This window comes from Schistocerca piceifrons, chromosome 4 (genome assembly GCF_021461385.2).
Source record: "Schistocerca piceifrons isolate TAMUIC-IGC-003096 chromosome 4, iqSchPice1.1, whole genome shotgun sequence".
Lineage (NCBI taxonomy): Eukaryota > Metazoa > Arthropoda > Insecta > Orthoptera > Acrididae > Schistocerca > Schistocerca piceifrons.
In genome coordinates, this window is record NC_060141.1 from 606,286,450 (window position 1) to 606,310,012 (window position 23,563).

General features: G+C 44.8%; 1 protein-coding gene across 1 annotated transcript in view; it reads left to right on the top strand.

Annotated features, from left to right (window-relative positions):
• Positions 1–23,563, top strand: part of LOC124796047 (lutropin-choriogonadotropic hormone receptor-like) — a 503,184-nt gene that overhangs the window by 434,437 nt on the left and 45,184 nt on the right. Inside the window, exons 12-13 of the mRNA XM_047260133.1 lie at positions 14,659–14,687; positions 14,914–15,250. Of these exons, the coding sequence (XP_047116089.1) occupies positions 14,659–14,687; positions 14,914–15,250 (366 nt within the window). The remainder of the gene's footprint in view (positions 1–14,658; positions 14,688–14,913; positions 15,251–23,563) is intronic.

The window sequence follows — 23,563 nt, forward strand, 5'->3', positions numbered from 1 at the left end:
CATTCCCTTTAGATACTTTGAGGATAGGCATAGCAAACATTGGATGTAATATACATACCTTAAGAGCATTTGTTCAGTGGAAGAGATGGATTTACACTAGCGAATATGAGCAAGTGCTCATAGTTCTTAAGCTAAGAATTTTATAGTCAACGTTTACCAGACATTTTTCAGTGTATTGGTGGAAGAAATTTAGTCACATCCTCTGTGTATGGCTGCGTATAAGACAAGTTTTAGTTGTAATTTAGTTACCTAGAATTTTATAATGGCGGTCTAGTTTATTTTCAGCAGGTCATCTAATGATGGTACTAAATCTGACTTGTGGCTGCAATATTTTTTAAAGGGAATATACTGCTCAAAAGAATTAGAGGAACGCTCCTATCAACGTCCGGTATGTGAAATCTACTTTGACACAGGCGATTCTGTGGCCGTATTACATAGTCTGAGAACTTAGATTCTAATGCATGTATGAACTGAAGTCATTTGTCATCTGTCAGATGTATTATGCATTACAGTTGCAGGTGATCTGTCAGAAGGACGTGCGTGACGGGTGTTCCGTTGCTTCATAGCACACACAGACGACGACATTTCTCATTTGTGGATATTGCATTTGGCGAAAAACGTGCAAAACGTGCAGTGCGACATCTTAATGGAATACAAGTTTGCAAGGTCTATGCGTTCGAACCAAGAAGGATGGATTTTCCCTCGTGTTCCTACAAATGCCAATGTCTCCTTATCTGTCATCCATAAGTTATGGACACGCTGCTGGGAGACAGGTTAGTATACAAGGCGAGTAGCACTATGCCACCGAAGCATTACGACCCCAGTGAAGATCGATATCTGCCTTCTCTATGTTGCGGGGTCTTATGGGTACCATGGGTACCGCTGGAGTACGGCAAGACGATCTCACAAGAGGCAGTGGAGCCGATGTGTGTGGACAGAGTGCAAGGAACAGGTTATGAGAAAGCACTTTATGACCAAGACGTCAGTAGCAGAACAAGGTTGGTCTCACGCCACTCTGCATTGTTGCGAAATTTATGCGATGACGACATGCAAGATGGAGACGTGTAGACTTGGCAACAGTGCATGACGTCATTCAAGATGGCAGATTTTGGCGGGAAAATAGGCCAATTGGGCTATGTCCACTAACCTAACACTCCAGAAAAAATGGTGGGAAATTTGAATCCCAACAGGATAATGCATGCAAGACTGTACTTATCTTTATTCTTATTCATTATTATTCATTATCATTTATTATCATTCGTTATCAGTTATTATTATTTATTATTATTTATATGATGCACATGTGTTTGTAACAAGGTCCAGAGTTCAATAGTGTTAGTTCATACCCCTGCCACCAGAGTACTGCTGTAACGTCATTCAAGATGGCGGATATCGGTGGGAAGAAAGCCAATTGGGCTACCTCCACTAACCTAACCCCCAGAAAATTGGCGCAAAATTTGAATTTTGGCTGGAAAATAGGTCAATTGTGCAATGTCCACTAACCTAACCATTCAGAAAAGATTGGCGCCAAAATTAAAATTCCTACACGATAATGGCTGTAAAAACCATACAGTACTTGTCTTTATTATCATTCATTATCATTTATTATCAATCATTATCATTTATTATCATCTATTATTATTTATTATTATCATTGGCCTACCTCCACAAGAAAATTGCGCCAAATTGAAATTATGACACGATAATATCTTGAAAACTGTACTTCTGTTTATTATTATTATCATTTATTTTAATTTATTATTTATTCAAGATGTCCGATTTCGGCGGGAAGAAAGCCATTTGCGTTACAGCCATAGCACAAATCTGTCACAAGTTCAAATTCCAACACCATAATCGATCACACATACGAAATAGTCAACATCCTCTAATTTTGCAAGGAAAAGGACTGAAGTCTTCATTTCAAGCACTACAGTCATCAGTTGTTCTCCAACAAACTTAGTACATGTTGTGGACTGGCAAGACAGCCAATCGACAATGACGGGTAGCCGAAAGGCACGCGTTTAAACTCACGCAGGCTGGCGTGAGGTCTGGAACAGGTAAGGTAATTAATATAGCCAATAACATACATAGCTGCTGGAATACTTAACTTTAATCCACAATTGGTGAACATCGGTCTGACGGTACATGCATCACAAGATAAATAGCAATTGATAATGGCACCTTGCTAGGTCGTAGCAAATGATGTAGCTGAAGGCTATGCTAACTATCGTCTCGGCAAATGAGAGCGTAATTTGTCAGTGATCCATCGCTAGCAAAGTCGGCTGTACAACTGGGGCGAGTGCTAGGAAGTCTTTCTAGACCTGCCGTGTGGCGGCGCTCGGTCTGCAATCACTGACAGAGGCGACACGTGGGTCCGACGTGTACTACCGGACCGCGGCCGATTTAAAGGCTACCACCTAGCAAGAGTGGTGACTGGCGGTGACACCACAGTACATATCCTTGAGATCGCAGCAACACCCACTCTGCTCGCCACTCGGTCCAGACTCCAACTGACTTAGTTCAAATCGTCGCCAGCAGAGGAGGCTGCCCCTGGCCGGCTGGCATTGACTTGTTTGTGTGTCGGCTGGCACGCACTCCCCTGATCCACGTCACAGCTGCCTGGCACGCAGGACCCTGCCAGCGCTAGCTGCTGGACCCTGTAAACATGTTTTCGCTTGACATGCTGGAACCAGCCGATGCGTGCGTCACAGCAGGCGGTCCAGCACGTGTGTTCACTACGAAGACCTTCTCAAAGTTAACAGATCATGCGAGTCTCATTCTTCAATCGACATAGTGCTATTACCTAATCCAAATTCGTCCTGAAAACACACACGCGAATGCGTGAACCATCGCTCGCCCCAACCTACATATCTCCGCAATTTAACCAAACACAAAGTTCACAGCACTACTTAATTAAATTCATCAAGTAATTAACCTCGTTGTTGCAGAAAGCGCCACGTCCACCTGGACTTGGAATGAATTTTCGCTAGTGCCACACCCACCTGGACTTTGAATCAAATAGTTAAAGTCTCTACCACGATCGTCAACGGACTGTCACATCCCCTTACCAACCCATGTTCATGCACTGAGCTGTCTTAACGTTTACTAATGTACATTAACTTATATGACACTTTCTCTATAGAAATAAGTTAACTTTGAATTACAGCAGTCGCTTTGTGTTTCGCTACCAACATAAGAAAACTGTGGCAAACAAAGCTGACATGCGCTGCTAGCGCACGTCCTGAGGCTCAGGCGTGAACCTCATGCTGCCCGTAATCGCAGCAGGATGGCAGCAGACCGTATTATTAGTTTCGGACCTCTTGATAAGTATGGAGGTGTGATTACGCATGTCAATCACATCGCGACTACGGGCAGCATGGGGTTCACGCCTGAGCCTCAGGACGTGCGCTAGCAGCGCATGTTGGGTGTTTCAAGCGTCAACTTCGCGTCTTAATATCTCGGGATGTAGTGGGAATATTGCGATGCAATCAACGCCATTGTGTATGTGCTTTGTCATGCTATTGATTGCTGAAGAAAAAATGTAGGAGGTCCATTTAAAAAAAACATAAGTTTGTGTTAAAAACACATATGCTTTCGTTTTAGAATGTTTCCAAATATGTACATTCATGGGCCCCAGCCCTACATTGATACTGGTGAAAGTCGTTTTCCAATAGCTGTTATTGTTCGAGAGATATTTTGGGTGGACAAGATAGCTGGCTCTGAGCACTATGCGACTTAACTTCTGAGGTCATCAGTCGTCTAGAACTTAGAACTAATTAAACCTAACTAACCTAAGGACATCACACACATCCATGCCCGAGGCAGGATTCGAACCTGCGACCGTAGCGGTCACGCGGTTCCAGACTGAAGCGCCTTTAACCGCACGGCCACACCGGCCGGCAAGATAGCTGGGACACCCTGTATACAAAGGCAACACATTGTAAACCACATTAACTTTATAATGCAATATATATACATTTGACAGAAAATTTCGCTTATCGTGTATATCTTTACAGCACCCGAAAAAATTACCCTATTCCTAAACCGTTTATATGCCCCACTGCTCTCCATACCTTGGGAAGCACCATCAACCTGCTGTTTCTCTGTACAGACTCGACACTCAGCTGTAACATCTCCTTTTACATCAGCAGACCGAAGACACTCTCAGAACTGTTCCACAAAACTAGGGATCGCTTCCCTCTCAGCACTAATGCGTTGCTGCCTCTCCTTCCTTGTGTGCCACTTTTCTACAAACATCCCCAGACTCATAGACTACAAGAACACACGTACTTTCTCCATAATATTACACCATTTTAGCTGTACTTCTCAATATCAGTCACTAGGCTACATCCTACCGATCGCTTGTTCATCAAAATTCCCAACATATATATTTCAAATTAATTCTCTATAAACCCCAAACTTTATCCATGTGCAGCATGCTGTAAACCACTCACTAACTATAAACAAACATACGAAAAATTATATTTCCACTCTCGAATGCCGTTCTCAGACATGTAACATATTCGAGATCTTCGCTATAATTTACAGGGCAACTAAGGTCCTTCCCAGGTCTAGAGAACAGACAAGCGTGCATCCAATGCACCACACTCGATCTTCACTCCACTAAATAAAGACAGCAAATATGCAGAAGTAGTCAATCAAATAACCTACATCCCATCGAATAACACTCCAACCCTAATCGATCATCTTCTCATATTCTGACTTGATCACCAAAGCCCCCAACACATACTATTACTTCGCTATTCGGTCGTCTAGAGGACAGCAAAGTTAACTCTTACAGATCGCTACATTCCAACAGGTCTCTGCATTCGGACAGCTGCTCCAGTAATCTATTATAATTTATTAACATTTATTATCATTTATGATCACTTATTATTATTTATTATCCTTTATTGTTTATTACTATTTATATCATGTGCGTGTGTTCGCCACGAGGTCTGGAGTCCAACTAGGTTAGTACACATCGCCACCAGCAGAAGGCGTCATTGAAAATGTCCGATTTTTGTGGTTAGTTTGAATTTTGGTGGAAGATCATACAATTCGTTTACCTAACAAAAATGGCTCCGAGTTCAACTGTGTTTAGCTCCTATCACAACCACTAGAGCGCTCTGTCATCACGTCAGTTGATTACGCAATTACCGTTATTCAAGATGGCTGCACCCAGTCCAAAACGTGTCACCTTTCCCGAACCTGCATCCTACAGTAAAATTCCAACTTGGCTTTAGTCACACCCTACACATCGTTTAGCTGATCCCATTTCCAGATCTTTGCGCATCTCATCTCTGCAATTTAAGCTGGAGAAAGACATATCCATTACCTTCTGCAGCCTGTCTAGAAACAGAACGACCTTAGTTACTGCAACAGGACCTTGTTTTGACCATTCACCGGAAATGCGTGCAGTGTTGTACGTCCCAAACTAGATACAAGTACAACAGATCCTCAGCATCCTATCATCTTTATTCTCTACCATCAAACAGTGAAAAGAAATTACCAACCATAAAAGCTCATCCTATTTACAAGTCACGAAGGCACCAATGTGATCCACCTCCAGCGCGGACAAACGGAATTCACAATACTCTCCCCGAATAACTCAGAGTGCGGCCATCCAAGAATTCCTAACAGCTCACCAAATCCGACACCTCAAACTGCAGCTGCCTGTGTGGACAAGATCATATTAAATATACAGACGCTGCAGAGACCACTTTAAAGTTTGATCACCCATACTCTAAGCGAATGAGAAGCTACCTCTGACCCTTATTCAAACACTGTTTTCTAACGAGCTTTTGGACACTGCCGAACATTTCATCTTTCTGCCGTGACATTGCAAGTATGTGTCTGATTCTAAGCAGATATTAACACGGACTGATGCACAGCCTCTCACAAGAAACTATAAGTATCACCTTTTAAATCATATTCTTACAGTCGATAGCATAACACAGAATGATTTTAAATAAAGGGCAGCTAGAACACAAGGAAACTAGAAGAGCCTGGCGGCGTTGTAGCGACTTTCCAAACTATCACCCGAAAGTGATTGACGGCCCTACATTTAAACTCATATGTCGCAGTGACCGAATAGTTGATAACTCTGCCTTCCATTTCTAGTGATTGCTCATTTTGCACACAAGTACCGGATCACCGTTTTTGGTGCTACGGTGCTAGCAACCCCAGAAGTGGCGGTCCATCAACCAAAATAAGTTCCCCAACTCAAGCAAGCATTCTCACTCAATCATTATGTGGTACCCAATGCACGGATGGGATGGAGAAGACACCACTGATCTACTGTAATATTATCCATCACAGCTGAAATCGCGAATTTTACAGTAAGTCCGTTATCGGCCAATCAAGTAATAGCATGTTTTCCTAATTTCAGTATCATAGCTAAACCATACCTACTCTACTTTTAAAGTATCATTGTGAGAGCATTGATAGATGACTGCTCAGTACGTCCATTCACACTAAATTCTCGAACACATAAAAACGGTCAAAGTATACGAGACAACACTATACATATTTCTAAGACCTCGCGCATAGCACTCGATCAATCTCTCTGCGTAGGGCAGTCACAGAGCAATCTCGCCATCTTACGTTAAAAGACCATCCTCACCTGGGCATTGACCAACCTACACTGCAACATCACTGTCCCATTAATCCTCAACCAAGCAGACGAATACAGCTACACTCCTCTTGACTGAATAGAGCTTTCCTAGTCCTAACCCCTCCAAGTGCACCACATTTATCGAGATGTGACCTAGTCTTGGAGCTTAGCACACCATATCGATCTATAATAACAGATTTCAAATTGCCTTAATGTAATAGCATACAGTTAAGAAGAACAAGAACCGAGTGATATTTATACATAACGTAGTTCGACACATTTTTACGTAAACCATCCAATCTATCATGTAAAGCATTGTTCTAGAGTGTAGGATCGGTGCCTCGAAGGTTTTCGTAAAAGAGAGAGAACATAAACACACGCACTCCTGAGACTAGAACGTTCAGAACTTAAAAACGGGCGATAATCTAAGATCGCCTACTTTTCCATCCTGTCAGACATACATTCTTCTTCCCGATTCCCCTACGCTGAGGTATCTTTCCCCAATCGTAAAACATTTGCTTTTTATGATACGAGCACAATATAGCCCTGCGGACAAGTGTAGTGCCCACTGATCACATCCGATCACGAATCAGAAATTATACTATTACTCCATCAGGTGTAGATAAAAATGACAGTTAGTAGCGGGCCGTACATCCTACAAGAAAACAGATGCGCATAACAGCAGCGTCCATCATGTTAAAATTACAAGTCATTCCGTCACCAACACTGTAAACAGACCATCTGTCAGGCAAATGTGTACACAACAATTGCAGCGCCTCACAAGCACCCACAGCTAACTTAGTTATGACTCTGAAGTCTCGATTTTACACCAAGGACGCGACAGGGTGGGGATCGCGTGAATCAAAGTGCGTTTAGAGGAATATGTCAAGTTTCATCACACATGAGATGGAAGTCCTCTGCTGACTGACGGGTTCACCGTTAACGATCGCAAGTAGACAGTGTCTTAAACCACATACGGAAGACGTGGCTGTATACGACTAGAACGCAGGCTATATCACGTGACTGATGCATCCAGATAGAACACTGGCAAAAAAAATTCACCCTCAGCGACTTGTCTGTCTCTAGAATAAATCAGTCAACGTTTAAATCGTACCCAGTTACAGCTCTATCTCAATCGATCATCCCGTACACTTTTTGTTATCCTTTAACAAAGATGCAATTAACTTTAGACGGAAATGATTCTCTGTCCTCCTGAAAAGCATTAAATACAGTAGTCAATACGCGTGTATCACTGCTACCTCAATAGACATACACTGTAATACGAACTCAACGGGAAAAAATTGACTACGTTCCTGATTCCGCTCGCTTCGATGTCATCGTTTTCCCGCATTCCTCATGTTGCCGCATACTTGACTCCAAGTACAAATTGCTCCGTGCGAATCAGAAGATAAGCAAGTACTTCCTCATTTTCACCGCATTTCGGTGTATATTAGGTTAGTTTATACCTATGCCCTAATCAGTTTTCGCATTTCTTTCGATTTTATGTCAGATCCATCCATGCGACCGCGTTATCACCTATCGTTCTGTGTTCTAAAAGTGCCTGTTAATGTAACACACGCGTATCCAATCACGGTCACTTTCGCAGAGCGCTTGCTCTGTTTTCTGTATGTCTGTGTACATGCACGCCTCGTAGAAGGCGGAATTTCTCCGGTGTTAGACGCGAATGCAACTGTGACGAGGTCATGTTTGGGGGAGGCCGAGCAGAGACTTTTGGTCGGTTAGGCAGCTGGGCGCAGGGTATTGGGTGAGGGTGTTTGGGTGCATCTGTTGAAATATTTTGCGAGCAGGTCTGTGGACTGTGCTGTGCTTTATTTGGAGAATTTAAGAGTACAGAGTTCGCCTGCGGATATTGTGTACTGCATTATTTAAGAGCAGTTTGCTATTGTGTGGTGAAATTAGGAGATGTTTGCGTGTTTGTGGGCTGTGACACGTGACCACAGGCAGATCAGTGAGAGTGTTTTGTGACTGTGTGACAAGTGTACTCCTGCCTAAATAAAAGGGCTCAAAATAAATAGAGTGCAGTCCTTCCTTACTTCCCCGAGCAGCACAGCGCAGTCTGAGTGGTTTTTGCGCAATTTTAAAGCAGAGGACCTTGGTTTACGTCAGGAAAAGGATGAAAGAGTAGTCTGGTGGTGGGACTGAGTGCTAGATCTAGTGGAGAACACGCTGTTTGCGGACATCATGGAAAACTGTACTTGGGTAATAATCTGCTGTCGGGAAGGGAGGGGGGGGGGGGGGTCCTGTATCAATGGTTCTGTGTACTAAGTCAGTTGGACTGTGGACTGAGTGGCGAATATAAAGGGTGTGCTGTCTCTCTGTCTAATTGTTTAAATAAAGACTGGTGTATGATTCTGAAAAGTTGACGATTAGCGAGCAGGATATTTTAGATGTATTATTATTTAGACAATTTAAGAGTTGTTCGGTTCTATAGGCATAAATATTTTGAAGTATTTAGGTGTACTACACACGTCTGTAGGCTGTGCAGTGACTTTTCTGACGGATTACAATTAGCAAGCAAGTGTGTACAGCCTTATACATGAGTTATGTAGGAGTAGTTTGCAGGTCTATATGCTGTGGGACATGTCAGAGCGTGTATTCTGTGATAAATATAATTAAACGGTAAATAAAGTGCTGGCAAATAAAATAATGTCCTTCTTCTCTCGATCAGTCTAGTGCAGGCTGAGTCCTTTTACCAGCAGTCCATAGGAGGAGGTGGCGGTCGGGTGACAGGTTAGTGGAGGTGAGCTTTGTTTGCCACAGTTTTATTATGTTGGTAGCGAAACACAAAGTGACTGCCAAAATTCAAAGTTAACTTATTTATATAGAGAAAGTGTCATATAAGTTAATGTACGTTAGTAAACGTTAATACAGCTCAGTGCATGAACATGGGTTGGTATGGGGATGTGTCGGTCGGTTGAGGATCGTGGTAGAGACTTTAACCATTTGATTCAAAGTCCAGGTTGGTGTGGCATTCGCGAAAACTCATCCCAAGTCCATGTGAACGTGGCGCTTTCTGCAGCAGCGTGGTTAATTAATTGATCAATATAATTAAGTAGTGATGTGAACTTTGTGTTTGGTTAAATTGCGGTGGTATGTAGGTTGGGGCAAGCGATGGTTCACTGTGTCGAATGAATAATGAGACTCGCATGATATGTTAACTTAGAGAAGGACTTCGTAGTGAACACACGTGCTGAACCGCCTAGTCTGACGTACGCATCGGCTGGTTCCGGCGTGTCAAGTGAAAACATGTTTACAGCGTCCAGCGGCTAGCGCTGGCAGCCACCTGCGTGCCGGGGAGCTTTGACGTGGATCAGGGGAGTGTGTGCCAGCCGACACACAAACAAGTCGACGTCAGCCGGGCGGGGGCAGCCTCCTCTGCTGGCGACGATTTGAACTAAGTAAGTTGGAGTTTGGACCGTTTGGCGAGCGCACTGGGTGTTGCTGCGAGCTCAAGGATTTGTACTAAGACTGTTGGAGAGCAACTGATGACTGTACTGCTTGAAATAAAGACTTCAGTCCTTTTTCCTTGCAAAATCAGAGGATGTGAATTAGGTTTGTACAAGTGCAGTTTCTTATCTCACGCGATTGTGATGGGTTAGCTGTGAAAACAGATAAGTGACGGTCAAAGTTCGTAGGATGTTGGCTATTTCGATGTGTGATCGATTATGGTGTTGGAATTTGAACTTGTGACAGATTTTTGCTATGGATGTAACGCAAATGGCTTTCTTCCCGCCGAAATCGGACATCTTGAATAAATAATAAATGAAAATAAATGATAATAATAATAAATAGAAGTACAGTTTTCAAGACATTATAGTGTCGGAATTTCAGTTTTGCGCAATTTTCTAGTGGAGGTAGGCCAATAATAATAATAAATGATAATGAATGATAATAAATGGTAATGAATAATAATGAATAATAATAAAGACAATTACTGTATGGTTTTTGCATCCATTATCGTGTTGGAATTTTAATTTGCGCCAATTTTTTCTGGATGATTAGGTTAGTGGACATAGCACAATTGGCATATTTTCCAGACAAAATTCAAATTTTGCGCCAATTTTCTGGGGGTTAGGTTAGTGGTCATAGCACAATTGACATATTTTCCTGCCAACATTCAAATTTCTCATGAATTTTTCTGGGTGTTAGGCCAATTCAGCTACCTCCAATAACCTATTTTCCCGCCAAAATCCACCATCTTGGATGACGCTCCTGCGCTGTTGCCAAGTCTACACGCCGCCATCTTGGATGACGTTATCGGTGCCATCTTGAATAAATTTGGCAACAATGCAGAGTGGCGTCACACGAACCTTGTCCTGCTAGTGATGTTCTGTTCAAGTACCCCCATTGAAACGATATCTCTCAGCTTGCGTTCAGCTCTTGCGTCCCAATGTCAACTGGCAACTTCGTCGCAGGGGAAAGGTGTTATTCACAGATGAGTACAGTCAACCTCTGACACAATGTGATGGCTGTGTTCGTGCATGGGGGCGCCATGGTGACTGGTACCTTCCAAACGATGTCAAGGAAATCACCAGATCTGACTAACATTACATTACACTGTTGGGTGCCAAATGTTGACAGTCGTGCAAATATCATCGTTGTCCTTGGTCACCGTACCGCCAAGCGCTACATCGGAAAAATCCTGTTGGGTCATGTGGTGACTACTGCGTGCGTTGGTGGCCCTGAATTCCTTCTCATGCTCGTTAATGCCAGAAGCATTACAAGGTATCTCTTGTGAAGCCGGGACAGCAGTGAATCGCGACCTAATCCTCATCGAAATTATATGGTACATGCTTGAAGCACATGCTCGCGGTCGTCCCCTGTTTCACCACGGGCTCTCAAAAAACTCTCAAGAGCTCTCATTCAAGAAATGAAGTCCAGCTCTCAGTGGCCACAAGGAAGCGACTCTCTGAACTGCAGCACATACGATGAAGCGATGTCTAGGTGGCGTCTGTGTAGCAACACGTAGCAAAGTGGTCTGTGTGTCAGTGGGCTAGTGCCTGCCGTCGGCCGTCCTACATCGCAGTGGCAGAGTCGCGCTCGTAGTCCTGAGCTGCTGGAGGTGTGGCCCTGCAGGTGCACACAGTTGAGTCCACCAGATCCCGCGCGACTGCTGTTGGAACTTGCCATTCCGTTACCAACTTAATGACGTCGGGGGGGGGGGGGGGGGGTCTATATGTGATACCACACTGGCATGCATCTTATTGCAGCTCTCAGAGTCCAATGAAAAGCATTCGGGGTAAGGGCATGAATGATTGTTTCCACTTTTTTTATATGTGAGTAAATCAAGAGAGATGTGAAAAATAAAGGTGTAATTTGGTTACACCTGAGTTGAAACATGGCCCCGGGAGTAGAAAACTTCCCATTATAACTACTGACGGCTTTGGGAGAGCCAGTCCTGACAAAACTCTAACATCTGGTGAGCAAGATATATGAGACAGGTGAAATATCCTCAGACTTCAAGAAGAATATAATAATTCCAATCCCAAAGAAAGCAGGTTTTGACAGATGTGAAATTTACCGATCTACCAGTTTAATAAGTCACAGCTGCAAAACAGTAACACCAATTCTTTACAGACGAATGGAAAAACTGGTAGAAGCCGACTTCGGGGAAGATCAGTTTGGATTCTGTAGAAATATTGGAACACGTGAGGCAATACTGACCCTACAACTTACCTTAGAAGAAAGATCAATGAAACGCAAACCTACCATTCTAGCAATTGTAGACCTAGATAAAGCTTTTGACAATGTTGACTGGAACACTCTCTTTCAAATTCTAAAGGTGGCAGGGGTAAAATACAGGGAGCGAAAGGCTATTTACAATTTGTACAGGAACTAAATGGCAGTTATAAGAGTCGAGGGGCGCGAAAGGGAAGCAGTGGTTGGGAAAGGAGTGAGACAGGGTTGTAGCCTCTCCCCGATATTATTCAGTCTGTATAATGAGCAAGCAGTAAAGGAAACAAAAGAAAAATTCGGAGTAGGTATTAAAATCCATTGAGAAGAAATAAAAACTTTGAGGTTCGCCGATGACATTGTAATTCTATCAGACACAGCAAATGACTTGGAAGAGCAGCTGAACGGATTGGACAGTGTCTTGAAAGAAGGATATACGGTGAACATCAACAAAAGCAAAACGAGGATAATGGAATGTAGTCGAATTAAGTCGGGTGATGCTGAGGGAGTTAGATTAGGAAATGAGACACTTAAAATAGTAAAGGAGTTTTGCTATTTGGGGAGCAAAATAACTGATGGTGGTCGAAGTAGAGAAGATATAAAATGTAGACTGGCAATGGCAAGGAAAGCGTTTCTGAAGAAGAGAAATTTGTTAACATTGAGTATAGATTTAAGTGTCAAGAAGTCGTTTCTGAAAGTATTTGTACGGAGTGTAGCAATGTATGGAAGTGAAACATAGACGATAAATAGTTTGGACAAGAAGAGAATAGAAGCTTTCGAAATGTGGTGCTACAGAAGAATGCTGAAGATTAGATTGGTAGATTACATAACTAATGATGAAGTATTGAATAGAACTGGGGAGAAGAGGAGTTTGTGGCTCAACTTGACAAAAAGAAGGTACCAGTTAGTAGGACATGTTCTGAGGCATCAAGGGATCACCAATTTAGCATTGGAGGGCAGCATGGAGGGTAAAAATCCTAGAGGGAGACCAAGAGATGAATACACTAAGCAGATTCAGAAGGATCTAGGTTTCAGCAAGTACTGGGAGATGAAGAAGCTTGCACAGGATAGGGTAGCATGGAGAGCTGCATCAAACCAGTCTCAGGACTGAAGACCGCAACAACAACAACAACAACAATTTGGTTACACACTCAGTCCTCAATTATTGCTCAGTCTAGTATCACAGATGCCTAATTCTTTTGAGTAGTGTATTATTATTGGTTCTCTCTTCAACCCCAGTTCATTCTTGTTAACACCAGTAGGCTACCTGTTACAAAGTACGAGCAAGGGAGGGGAACTTCATGGAGTTATCTCTGGCTAGGTACAGGATATTGGTTCCCATGCAGTCGTGAAATGTGTGGTGTACGAAGCATCCTGTACCATGAAGAGGTTGAAAAAATCAGTCAACCAGTTGCAAAACAAACCCTTATTTTCCCTTGACCTCCGTTTCGATATTTCTAAAAATATCTTCATCAGAAGTAGTTGTTACATCACCACATATTGTAAAGTAATGTAGCAAGGCCCACTCCTTCTGAAGAAGATATTTTTAGAAATATGGAAACCTATGTCAAGGGCTAATAAAACATGGTTTTGCAACTGGCTATTTTTTCAACCTCTTCATATTTAGAAACAATAAAAAGTCAAGATCGCTTATATACCATGTACTGGACCGAGACTCGAACGCGGGACCTTTGCGTTTCCTGGGCAAGTGCTCTACCAACTGAGCTACCCAAGCACGTCTCACACCCCGTCCTCACAGCTTTACTTCCGCCAGTACCTCGTCTCCTACCTTCCAAATTTCACAGAAACTTCTCATGCGAACCTTGAAAAACTAGCACTTCTGGAAGAAAGGATGTTGCGGAGACATGGCTTAGCCACAGCCTGGGGGATGTTACCAGAATGAGATTTTCACTCTGCAGCGGAGTGTGCGCTGATATGAGCCAGCGAACACTCAGCTGCAGAGTGAAAATCTCATTCGCTTATATGCTGTTTACTGGATAACTGGTTTCAATACACTACAGGTGCCATCATCGGATCTGAATGTAGATTAACATTTATAAACCATTTGGATATAGCGATACATGAGGCAGACCATCTGATATAAAATCATTGCCTGCCTCCTCTATCGTTATATCCAAATGCTTTATAAATGTTAAATCTACACTGAGATCCGATGATGGCACCTTTAGTGTGTAGAAACAGGTTGTGCAGTAAAGAGCATTTAAGCGATCTTGACTTTGGAATTATTTCTACAACAGAGTGATCCCCCAATGTGTTCACTGCTCTTCATATTTATGCAGCTGATGATCCACAGCCATGTTTAAGATTTTGACCCTGAACTTTCCCAGATGTGCCTGTATCTCTCTGTGGAAGCGCGGTACGCTCTGTGCCGGCAGGTCACGGCCGGCCGGGTTGTCCGAGCGGTTCTATACGGTATAGTCTGGAACCGCGCTGCTACTAATGTCGCAGGTTCGAATCCTGCCTCGGGCATGTGTGTGTGATGTCCTTAGGTTGGTTAGGTTTAAGTAGTTCTAATTTCTAGGGGACTGATGACCTAAGATGTTAAGTCACATAGTGCTCAGAGTCATTCTTTGAACCGGCAGGTGACGGTGTCTCCGGTGCGCGCCGAGTGCGGCCGGCTGTCGCAGAACTACCGCCAGGTGGAGTGCCGTCCGCGGCCGGACGCGTTCAGCCCGTGCGAGGACCTGATGGGCGGCTGGGCGCTGCGCGGCGCCGTCTGGCTGGTGGCGCTGGCGGCGCTCGCCGGCAACCTGGCCGTGCTGCTGGTGCTGGGCTGCGCGCGCCGCTCCGTGCCCGGCTTCCTGATGGCGCAGCTGGCCGCCGCCGACCTCTGCATGGGCCTCTACCTGCTGCTGCTCGCCGCGCAGGACGCGCGCTCCGTCGGCCGCTACTTCACCACCGCCGTCGCCTGGCAGACAGGTGCGAACGTACACATAACGACGCTTAGTACTGGTTACTACGCACCGTATATGGGGTGCGATAAGAAAGTAATGGCAACTTTTTAATTTCGGGGTTTATGCACCCGATTTGGAAAATAAACTACTGGCCATTAAAATTGCTACACCAAGAAGAAATGCAGATGATAAACGGGTGTTCATTGGACAAATATATTATACTAGAACTGACATGTGATTACATTTTCATGCAATTTTCATGCAATTTGGGTGCATAGATCGTGAGAAATCAGTACCCAGAACAACCACCTCCGGCCGTAATAACGGCCTTGATACGCCTGGGCATTGAGTCAAACAGAGCTTGGATGGCGTGTACAGGTACAGCTGCCTATGCAGCTTCGACACGATACCACAGTTCACCACGTATTGGTATGAGCCAGTTGCTCGGCCACCACTGACCAGCCGTTTTCAATTGGTGAGAGATCTGGAGAATGTGCTGGCCAGGGCAGCAGTCGAACATTTTCTCTATCCAGAAATGCCCGTACAGGACCTGCAACATTCGGTCGTGCATTGTCCTGCTGAAATGTAGGGTTTCGCAGGGATTGAATGAGGGGTAGAGCCATGGGTCTGAAATGTAACGTCCACTATACAAAGTGGCGTCAATGCGAACAAGAAGTGAACCCATACCATCACGGCGGGTAATACGCCAGTATGGCGATGACGAATACACGCTTCCAATGTGCGTACACCGCGATGTCGCCATACACGGATGCGACCATCATGATGCTATAAACAGGACCTGGATTCATCCGAAAAAATGACGTTTTGCCATTCGTGGACCGAGGTTCGTCGTTGAGAACACCATCGCAGGCGCTCCTGTCTGTGATGCAGCGTGAAGGGTAACCGCAGCCACGGTCTCCGAGCCGATAGTCCATGCTCCTGCAAACGTCGTCGAACTGTTCGTGCAGATGGTTGCTGTCTTGCAAACGTCCCCATGTGCTGACTCAGGGATCGAGACGAGGCTGCACGATCAGTTAGAGCCACGCGGATAAGATGCCTGTCATCTCGACTGCTAGTGATACGAGGTCTTTGAGATCCAGCACGGCGTTCCGTATTACCCTCCTGAACCCACCGATTCCATATTCTGGTAACAGTCATTGTATCTCGACCAACGCGAGCAGCAATGTCGCGATACGAAAAACCGCAATCGCGATAGGTTACAATCTGACCTTTACGAAAGTCGGAAACTTGATGGTACGCATTTCTCCTCCTTACACGAGGCATCACAACAACGTTTCACTAGGCAACGCCGGTGAACTGCTGTTTGTGTATGAGAAATCGGTTGGAAATTTTTCTCATGTCAGCACGTTGTAGGTGTCACCACCGGTGCCAACCTTGTGTGAGTGCTCTGAAAGGCTGATCATTTGCATATCACACATCATCCTGTCGGTTAAATTTCGCGTCTGTAGCACGTCATCTTCGTGGTGTAGCAAATGTAATGGCCAGTAGTGTATCTTGTTGGGATACATGTTACTAATGAACGAGGTCCACTCCAAAGGAAATGCACACTATTTTTTAAAAAAATACAGTTTCCATTCTGCATGTGTGAGAGTTTTACAGTGTGTAGATACATCCTTCCCGCTTGTTTTCAAACTCAGTTCAACCTGTTCCCGTGAGTGGCACCCTCACAGCATGTCTTCGAGGTGCCTGCTACACTTGACGTTCGTCAGAAGCAACGTGCTGCCATAGAATTCCTGTGCTGTGAAAACGAGACAGTGGGAAACACCCACAAGAGGCTGAAAAAGGCGTATGGAGATCTGCTGTCGATCGCGGTACAGTTAGTCGGTGGCCAAGCAGGTTACTTGATGAAAAGCGGACACAGCAGTATTGTCCTCTCAGCGGCAGGACTTACTCATAACAAAACGGACGCGAACTTTTCGACTCTGTAAGCGCAGAACGGGGAATCGGTGATCCTAAGGCCGTTGCAGCATCCCTGAATATGCAAGTAAATAGGAATATATAAAAAGGGAGGAAGGTTCATCTGTTTAGAAAGAGTAATAGGAGGCAGATTTCAGACTACCTAACAGATCAAAACGAAAATTTCAGTTCCGACACCGACAATGTTGAGTGTTTATGGGAAAAGTGTAACGCAATCGTAAAATGCGTTTTGGGCAGGTACGTGCCGAGTAAAACTGTGAGGGACAAGAAAAACCCACCGTGATTCAACAACAAAGTTAGGAAACTACTGCGAAAGCAAACATAGCTTCACTGCAAATTTAAATGCAGCCAAAACCTCTCAGACAAACAAAAGCTAAACGATGTCAAAGTTAGCGTAACGAGGGCTATCCGTGAAGCGTTCAGCGAATTCGAAAGTAAAATTCTATGCACCGACTTGACAGAAAATCCTAGGAAGTTCTGGTCTTACATTAAATCAGTAAGTGGATCGAAACAGCATATCCAGACACCCTGGGATGATGATGGCATTGAAACAGAGGATGACACACGCAAAGCTGAAATACTAAATACCTTTTTCCAAAGTTGTTTCACAGAGGAAGACCACACTGCAGGTCCTTCTCTAAATCCTCGCACGAACGAAAAAATTGCTGACATCGAAATAAGTGTGCAAGGAGTAGAAAAGCAACTGAAATCACTCAACAGAGTAAAGTCCACTGGACCTGACGGGATACCAATTCGATTCTACACAAAGTACGCGAAAGAACTTGCCCCCTTATAACAGCCGTGTACAGCAAGACTCTAGAGGAACGGAAGGTTCCAAATGAATGGAAAGGAGCACAGGTAGTTCCAGTTTTCAAGAAGGGTCGAGCAGATGCGCAAAACTACATGCCTATATCTCTGACATCGATCTGTTGTACAATTTTAGAACATGCTTTTTGCTCCCGTATCATGTCATTTCTGGAAATCCAGAATCTACTCTGTAGGAATCAACATGGATTCCGGAAACAGCGATCGTGTGACACCCAACTCTCTTTATTTGTTCATGAGACCCAGAAAATATTAGATACAGGCTCCCACATGAATGCCATTTTCCTTGACTTCCGGAAGACGATCGATACAGTTCTGCACTGTCGCCTGATAAACAAAGTAAGAGCCTACGGAATATCAGACCAGATATGCGGCTGGATTGAAAAGTTTTACCAAACAAAACACAGCATGTTGTTCTCAATGGAGAGACGTCTACAGACGTTAAAGTAACCTCTGGCGTGCCACAGGGAAATGTTATGGGGCCACTGCTTTTCACAATATATGTAAATGACCTAGTAGATAGTGCCGGAAGTTCCATGCAGCTTTTCGCGGATGATGCTGTAGTATACGCAGAAGTTGCAACATTAGGAAATTGCAGCGAAATGCAGGAAGATGTGCAGCGGATAGGCACTTGGTGCAGGGAGTGGCAACTGACCCTTAACATAGACAAATGTAATGTATTGCGAATACATAGAAAGAAGGACCTTTTATTGTATGATTATATGATAGCAGAACAAACACTGGTAGCAGTTACTTCTGTAAAACATCTGGGAGTGTGCTTACGGAACAATCTGAAGAGGAATGATCATATAAAATTAATTGTTGGCAAGGCGGGTGCCAGTTTGAGATTCATTGGGAGAGTCCGTAGAAAATGTAGTCCATCAACAAAGGAGGTGGCTTACAAAACACTCCTTCGACCTATACTTGAGTATTGCTCGTCAGTGTGGGATCCATACCAAGTCGGGTTGACGGGGGAGATAGAGAAGATCCAAATAAGAGCGGCGCGTTTCGTCACAGGGTTATTTGGTAAGCGTGATAGCGTTACGGAGATGTTTAGCAAACTCAAGTGACAGACTCTGCAAGAGAGGCGCTCTGCATTGCGGTGTAGCTTGGTGTCCAGTTTTCGAGAGGGTGCGTTTCTGGATGAGGTATCGAATATATTGCTTCCCCCTACTTATACCTCCCGAGGAGATCACGAATGTAAAATTAGAGAGATTCGAGTGCGCACGGAGGCTTTTCGGCAGTCGTTCTTCCTACGAACCATACGCGACTGGAACAGGAAAAGGAGGTAATGACAGTGGCACGTAAAGTGCCCTCTGCCACACCCTGTTGGGTGGCTTGCGGAATACAAATGTAGATGTAGGTAGACGCAGGCCCCGTACTGCACACAGACCAGACAATGTGCAGAGAGTTAACGAATTGGTGACTGGTGACAGACGCATCACAGTGAACCAATTGTCACGCTACGTTGGGATAGGGGAAGGAGGTGTTTGCAGAATACTGAAAGTGTTGGCGTTAAAAAAGGTTTGTGGCAGGTGGGTTCCCAGGATGTTGACAGTGGCTCACAAAGAAACAAGAAAAACGGTATGCAGCGAACTTTTGGAACAGTACGAGAATGGTGGAGATGAATTTCTTGGAAGAATTGTGAGAGGTGATGAAATATGGCTCCGTCATTTTTCACCAGAGACGAACAGGCAATCAATGAAGTGGCATGATGCAAACTCACTCAAGAAAAAAAAATTCAAAACCACACCTTCTACTGGAAAAGTTATGGCTACGGTGTTTTTCGATTCCGAAGGACTCTTGCTTGTGGACATCATGCCAAGTGGAACCACCATAAATTCTGTTGCGTATGTGATGACACTGAAGAAACTTCAAGATCGACTGAGTCGTGCTCGACCACATCGGCAAAAGCAGGATGTTTTGCGGTTGCACGACAATGCACGGCCACACGTCAGTCAAAAATCCATGGAAGCGATCATAAAACTCGGATGGACAACACTGAAACACCCGCCTTACAGTCCCGACCTAGTTTCATGTGACTATCATCTCTTTGGGAAACTGAAAGACTCTCTTTGTCGAACAAGGTTTCATGATGGTGACTCCCTTGTGCACGCTGCCAAACAGTGGTTCCAACAGGTTGGTCCAGAATCTTGCCATGCGGGTATACAGGTTCTGGTTCCAAAATGGCGTAAGGCAGTTGAGAGATATGGAAATTATGTGGAGAAATGAAAATATTGTTCCTAAAGGATGTATCTACACACTGTAAAACTTTCAAACATATAGAATAAAAGATGGATTAAAAAAAAAAAAGTTGTGTGGATTTCTTTTGAAGTGACCCTCGTATGTCTGCATTTTCATCTGTTTTGAATATTTAATTTATTGTTGGCAGTGAAGCGGCTTCACTGCGTAAGGCAGTTTTAGTGTGAATTTGCAGTGGTGGATAGCAGCCACTCACGTAACTCAGGCTACATTGGCTTGGGTTGTTTGGCTTAAAATGGTTCAAATGGCTCTGAGCACTATGTGACGTAACATCTGAGGTCATCAGTCCCCTAGGACTTAAAACTACTTAAACCTAACTAACCTGAGGACATCACTCACATCCATGCCCGAGGAAGGATTCGAACCTGCGACAGTACCTGTCACGCGGTGCCAGACTGAAGCGCTTAGAACCGCTCGATCACACTGGCCGGCGGTTGTTTGGGAGAAGAGACCAAACTACGAGGTTATCGGTCTGATCGGATTAGGGAAGGACGGGGAAGGCAGTCGACCGTTCCCTTTCAAAGGAACCATCTCGGCCTTTGCCTGAAGCGACTTAGGGAAATCACGAAAACCCAAAAAAAATGGTTCAAATGGCTCTGAGCACTATGGGACTTAACTTCTGAGGTCATCAGTCCCCTAGAACTTAGAACTACTTAAACCTAACTAACCTAAGGACATCACACACATCCATGCCCGAGGCAGGATTCGAACCTGCGACCGTAACCGACACGCGGTTCCAAACTGAAGCGCTTAGAACCTCACGGTCACACCGGCCGGCACGGAAACCCAAATCAGGATGGCCGGACGCGGGATTGAACCGTCGTCCTCCTGAATGCGAGTCCAGTGTGCTAACCACTGCGCCACCTCGCTCGGTCAGGCTACGTGAAGTTGCAAAGTATGCTAGATCAACGTGGGAGCAAGAGATGCTGAAACGTGGTGCTCAGTGGGACTGAGAGTAACTCTGGCCACAAGCTGACATCCAAACCAGCACACTAGCGCTAACCTAACGAGTGTCAGTATGTAACTAGAAGAGGAATATTCGTAAAAAATATGCGCACTGCCGAGTATAAATAGGGGGCACTCAAGTAATACTAGTGTCTTTAGTGTCACAGCTGTCTGAGGCGACGGTGCTGCGCTACACGGGCGTTCGTATGAAGCTTCCGACGGAGGAGCACACGTCCAGTCTGAGGCGGGGCCAAGGTTCGAACCCTCTGACTTCAAAAGGGACTCGAGCCAGCCAACAGTGGCCAACAGCAGCCCTCCTAACAGCACGGTCGGCCCCTGTCTAGAGGTAGGGAGTCGCATCCTGGCTGCTGCAGAGGACACCCGCCTGCCACCATTCGCTTTCTGCCCCTGTGGGGAGCCGGTCGGCATAGCGCGCGGCCGTCATCCAAGAATTCGCTGTTGGGGTAGCGTGCCTCGCCTTAGCTATCAAATCCGGGCCACGGGCAACGGGGCTGCGTCCTCAGCAAAGCAGGGCGACCAAAACCGTCGAGTGAGCGGTATTCGAAGCGAGTGGGACCATGAACGCCTGTACTGCCTGAAGCAAAGAAAAATAAAATGTTTAGAGACTGCTGTAGCGCCTCTACCCCTCACCACAGCCTCGAACCCACCATTTCCCTACCTCTGACGACTTCAACCGTCAGGAAAGTTATTCATGTTTTTGAATGCTCTGCGAATTTTTAGTTTCGAAATAGATGGATCGAAAAATTTACATTAAATTTTTCTTGAAAAATGAAATAAGGTGCACCACCACTTTCAAAATGTTCACTGTGGCTTTTGGCGAATCCGCTATGAGTAGAACAAGAGTTTACGAGTGATATAAACAAACGTTTGTGAACCGTGAATTTACTTTTCAAAGAATTTTCTTAAGAATTTATTTTATTTACTAGCGATTCATCAAGAACATTAACATATTTAATCACACTATGTGAGCGTGGAAGTAGTTTCCAGGGAGTAACTGTTGAAATCATAATCAAATTGCTTTTAACAAATGGGAATTTTATTCCTAAAAACGTTTTTTTTAAAAGAAACAGATTTAAAATTATAAGCAGAAAGCACCCTCTAAATATCAAGTACAATTTATTCAGAGGCAGAAAGAAACAAATTTTTGAGTGTATGATCTTTCGGGCTGAGAAGCTTGCCGCTCCCTTTTGATATGGCCGTAGCCACGACCGCTCACAACAACCTCTGAAAGACTACCCTGGTGCAAATCTGCAACACACCATATTACTTTAAACTAAAAGTTTTAACATATCACACACACACAAACTATGCACCCCGTAGGAGGGATGGAAATGGTACAGAACACTAAAATTAAAAGATTAACTTGCCACCGAAGGTGCAACGTGATTTTAACATCTAAGAAAAGTCTTACGGTGGAAGGGTGCAAACTTTATATGCTAAAATGACCATGAAATGCAATCTTATATAAAATTATGCAAGGTTGGCCAAACGAGTTAACATGCTCTACAGTACACATACACCGCCTCTCAAGAAGATAGGCAAGGTAAAAACATATTTCAGGAATTAGTCCGTTACACTCCAAGCAATAAATTCGTTAACACACCGAATCCGACAAACATGGCAGAGGCAGCTACTAACGTACGGTAGATTGATAGGGCGATTACCGAACAACCCGAACCACAGGTTGCTCTAACCCGCCCCTACTCCACAAGGGAAGAACGAACCACCCAATTTATAAATAACCACCTTTCCGCGGGTGGGCAAACGGAGAAGAATGGTGGGACGACCCCAAAGCAAAACGGCTGGTTACCTCACCAAGAAAACAAGCAGAATTTAACAAGAGTAAATCAAACAACATATCACCAATCACCTAACTTATTATAAACTGCGATATCTCGAGAAGACCTGGCGCAGCGCCCCCAAATCGCTCCCCCTAACCGTCCGCTGCCAGCCGCTTCAACGGACGCAGGAAGGCGCGCCGATCTCCCGTCTTTCCTGGTCCGCACCAACCGACCGACTGCCTGCTGCTCCGTCCGTGACTGCTGTTCCGTCGCGACTGCACTGCTGGTGCGTCTCCCACTCACTTCCAGACACACGACGGCGGAAATACTGGCTCGGACCCAACCATGCAGAGGAAACACGCCCACTGCCAAACGACATCCCTGCACCAGAAAAGGACCGAGCCAAGCTCCACAAGATGGTAACTGAAGGGGCCCAGAAGCGCTCGGAGAACCATTTACATCACGGCGTCGCAGCTCGCACCGGCCAGACTGATGACATGGGTTGACTCCTGTTGCTCTCGTGTCGACCGCGAAGCCACTACCCCTCGCTATACGGCGCGGCCCAC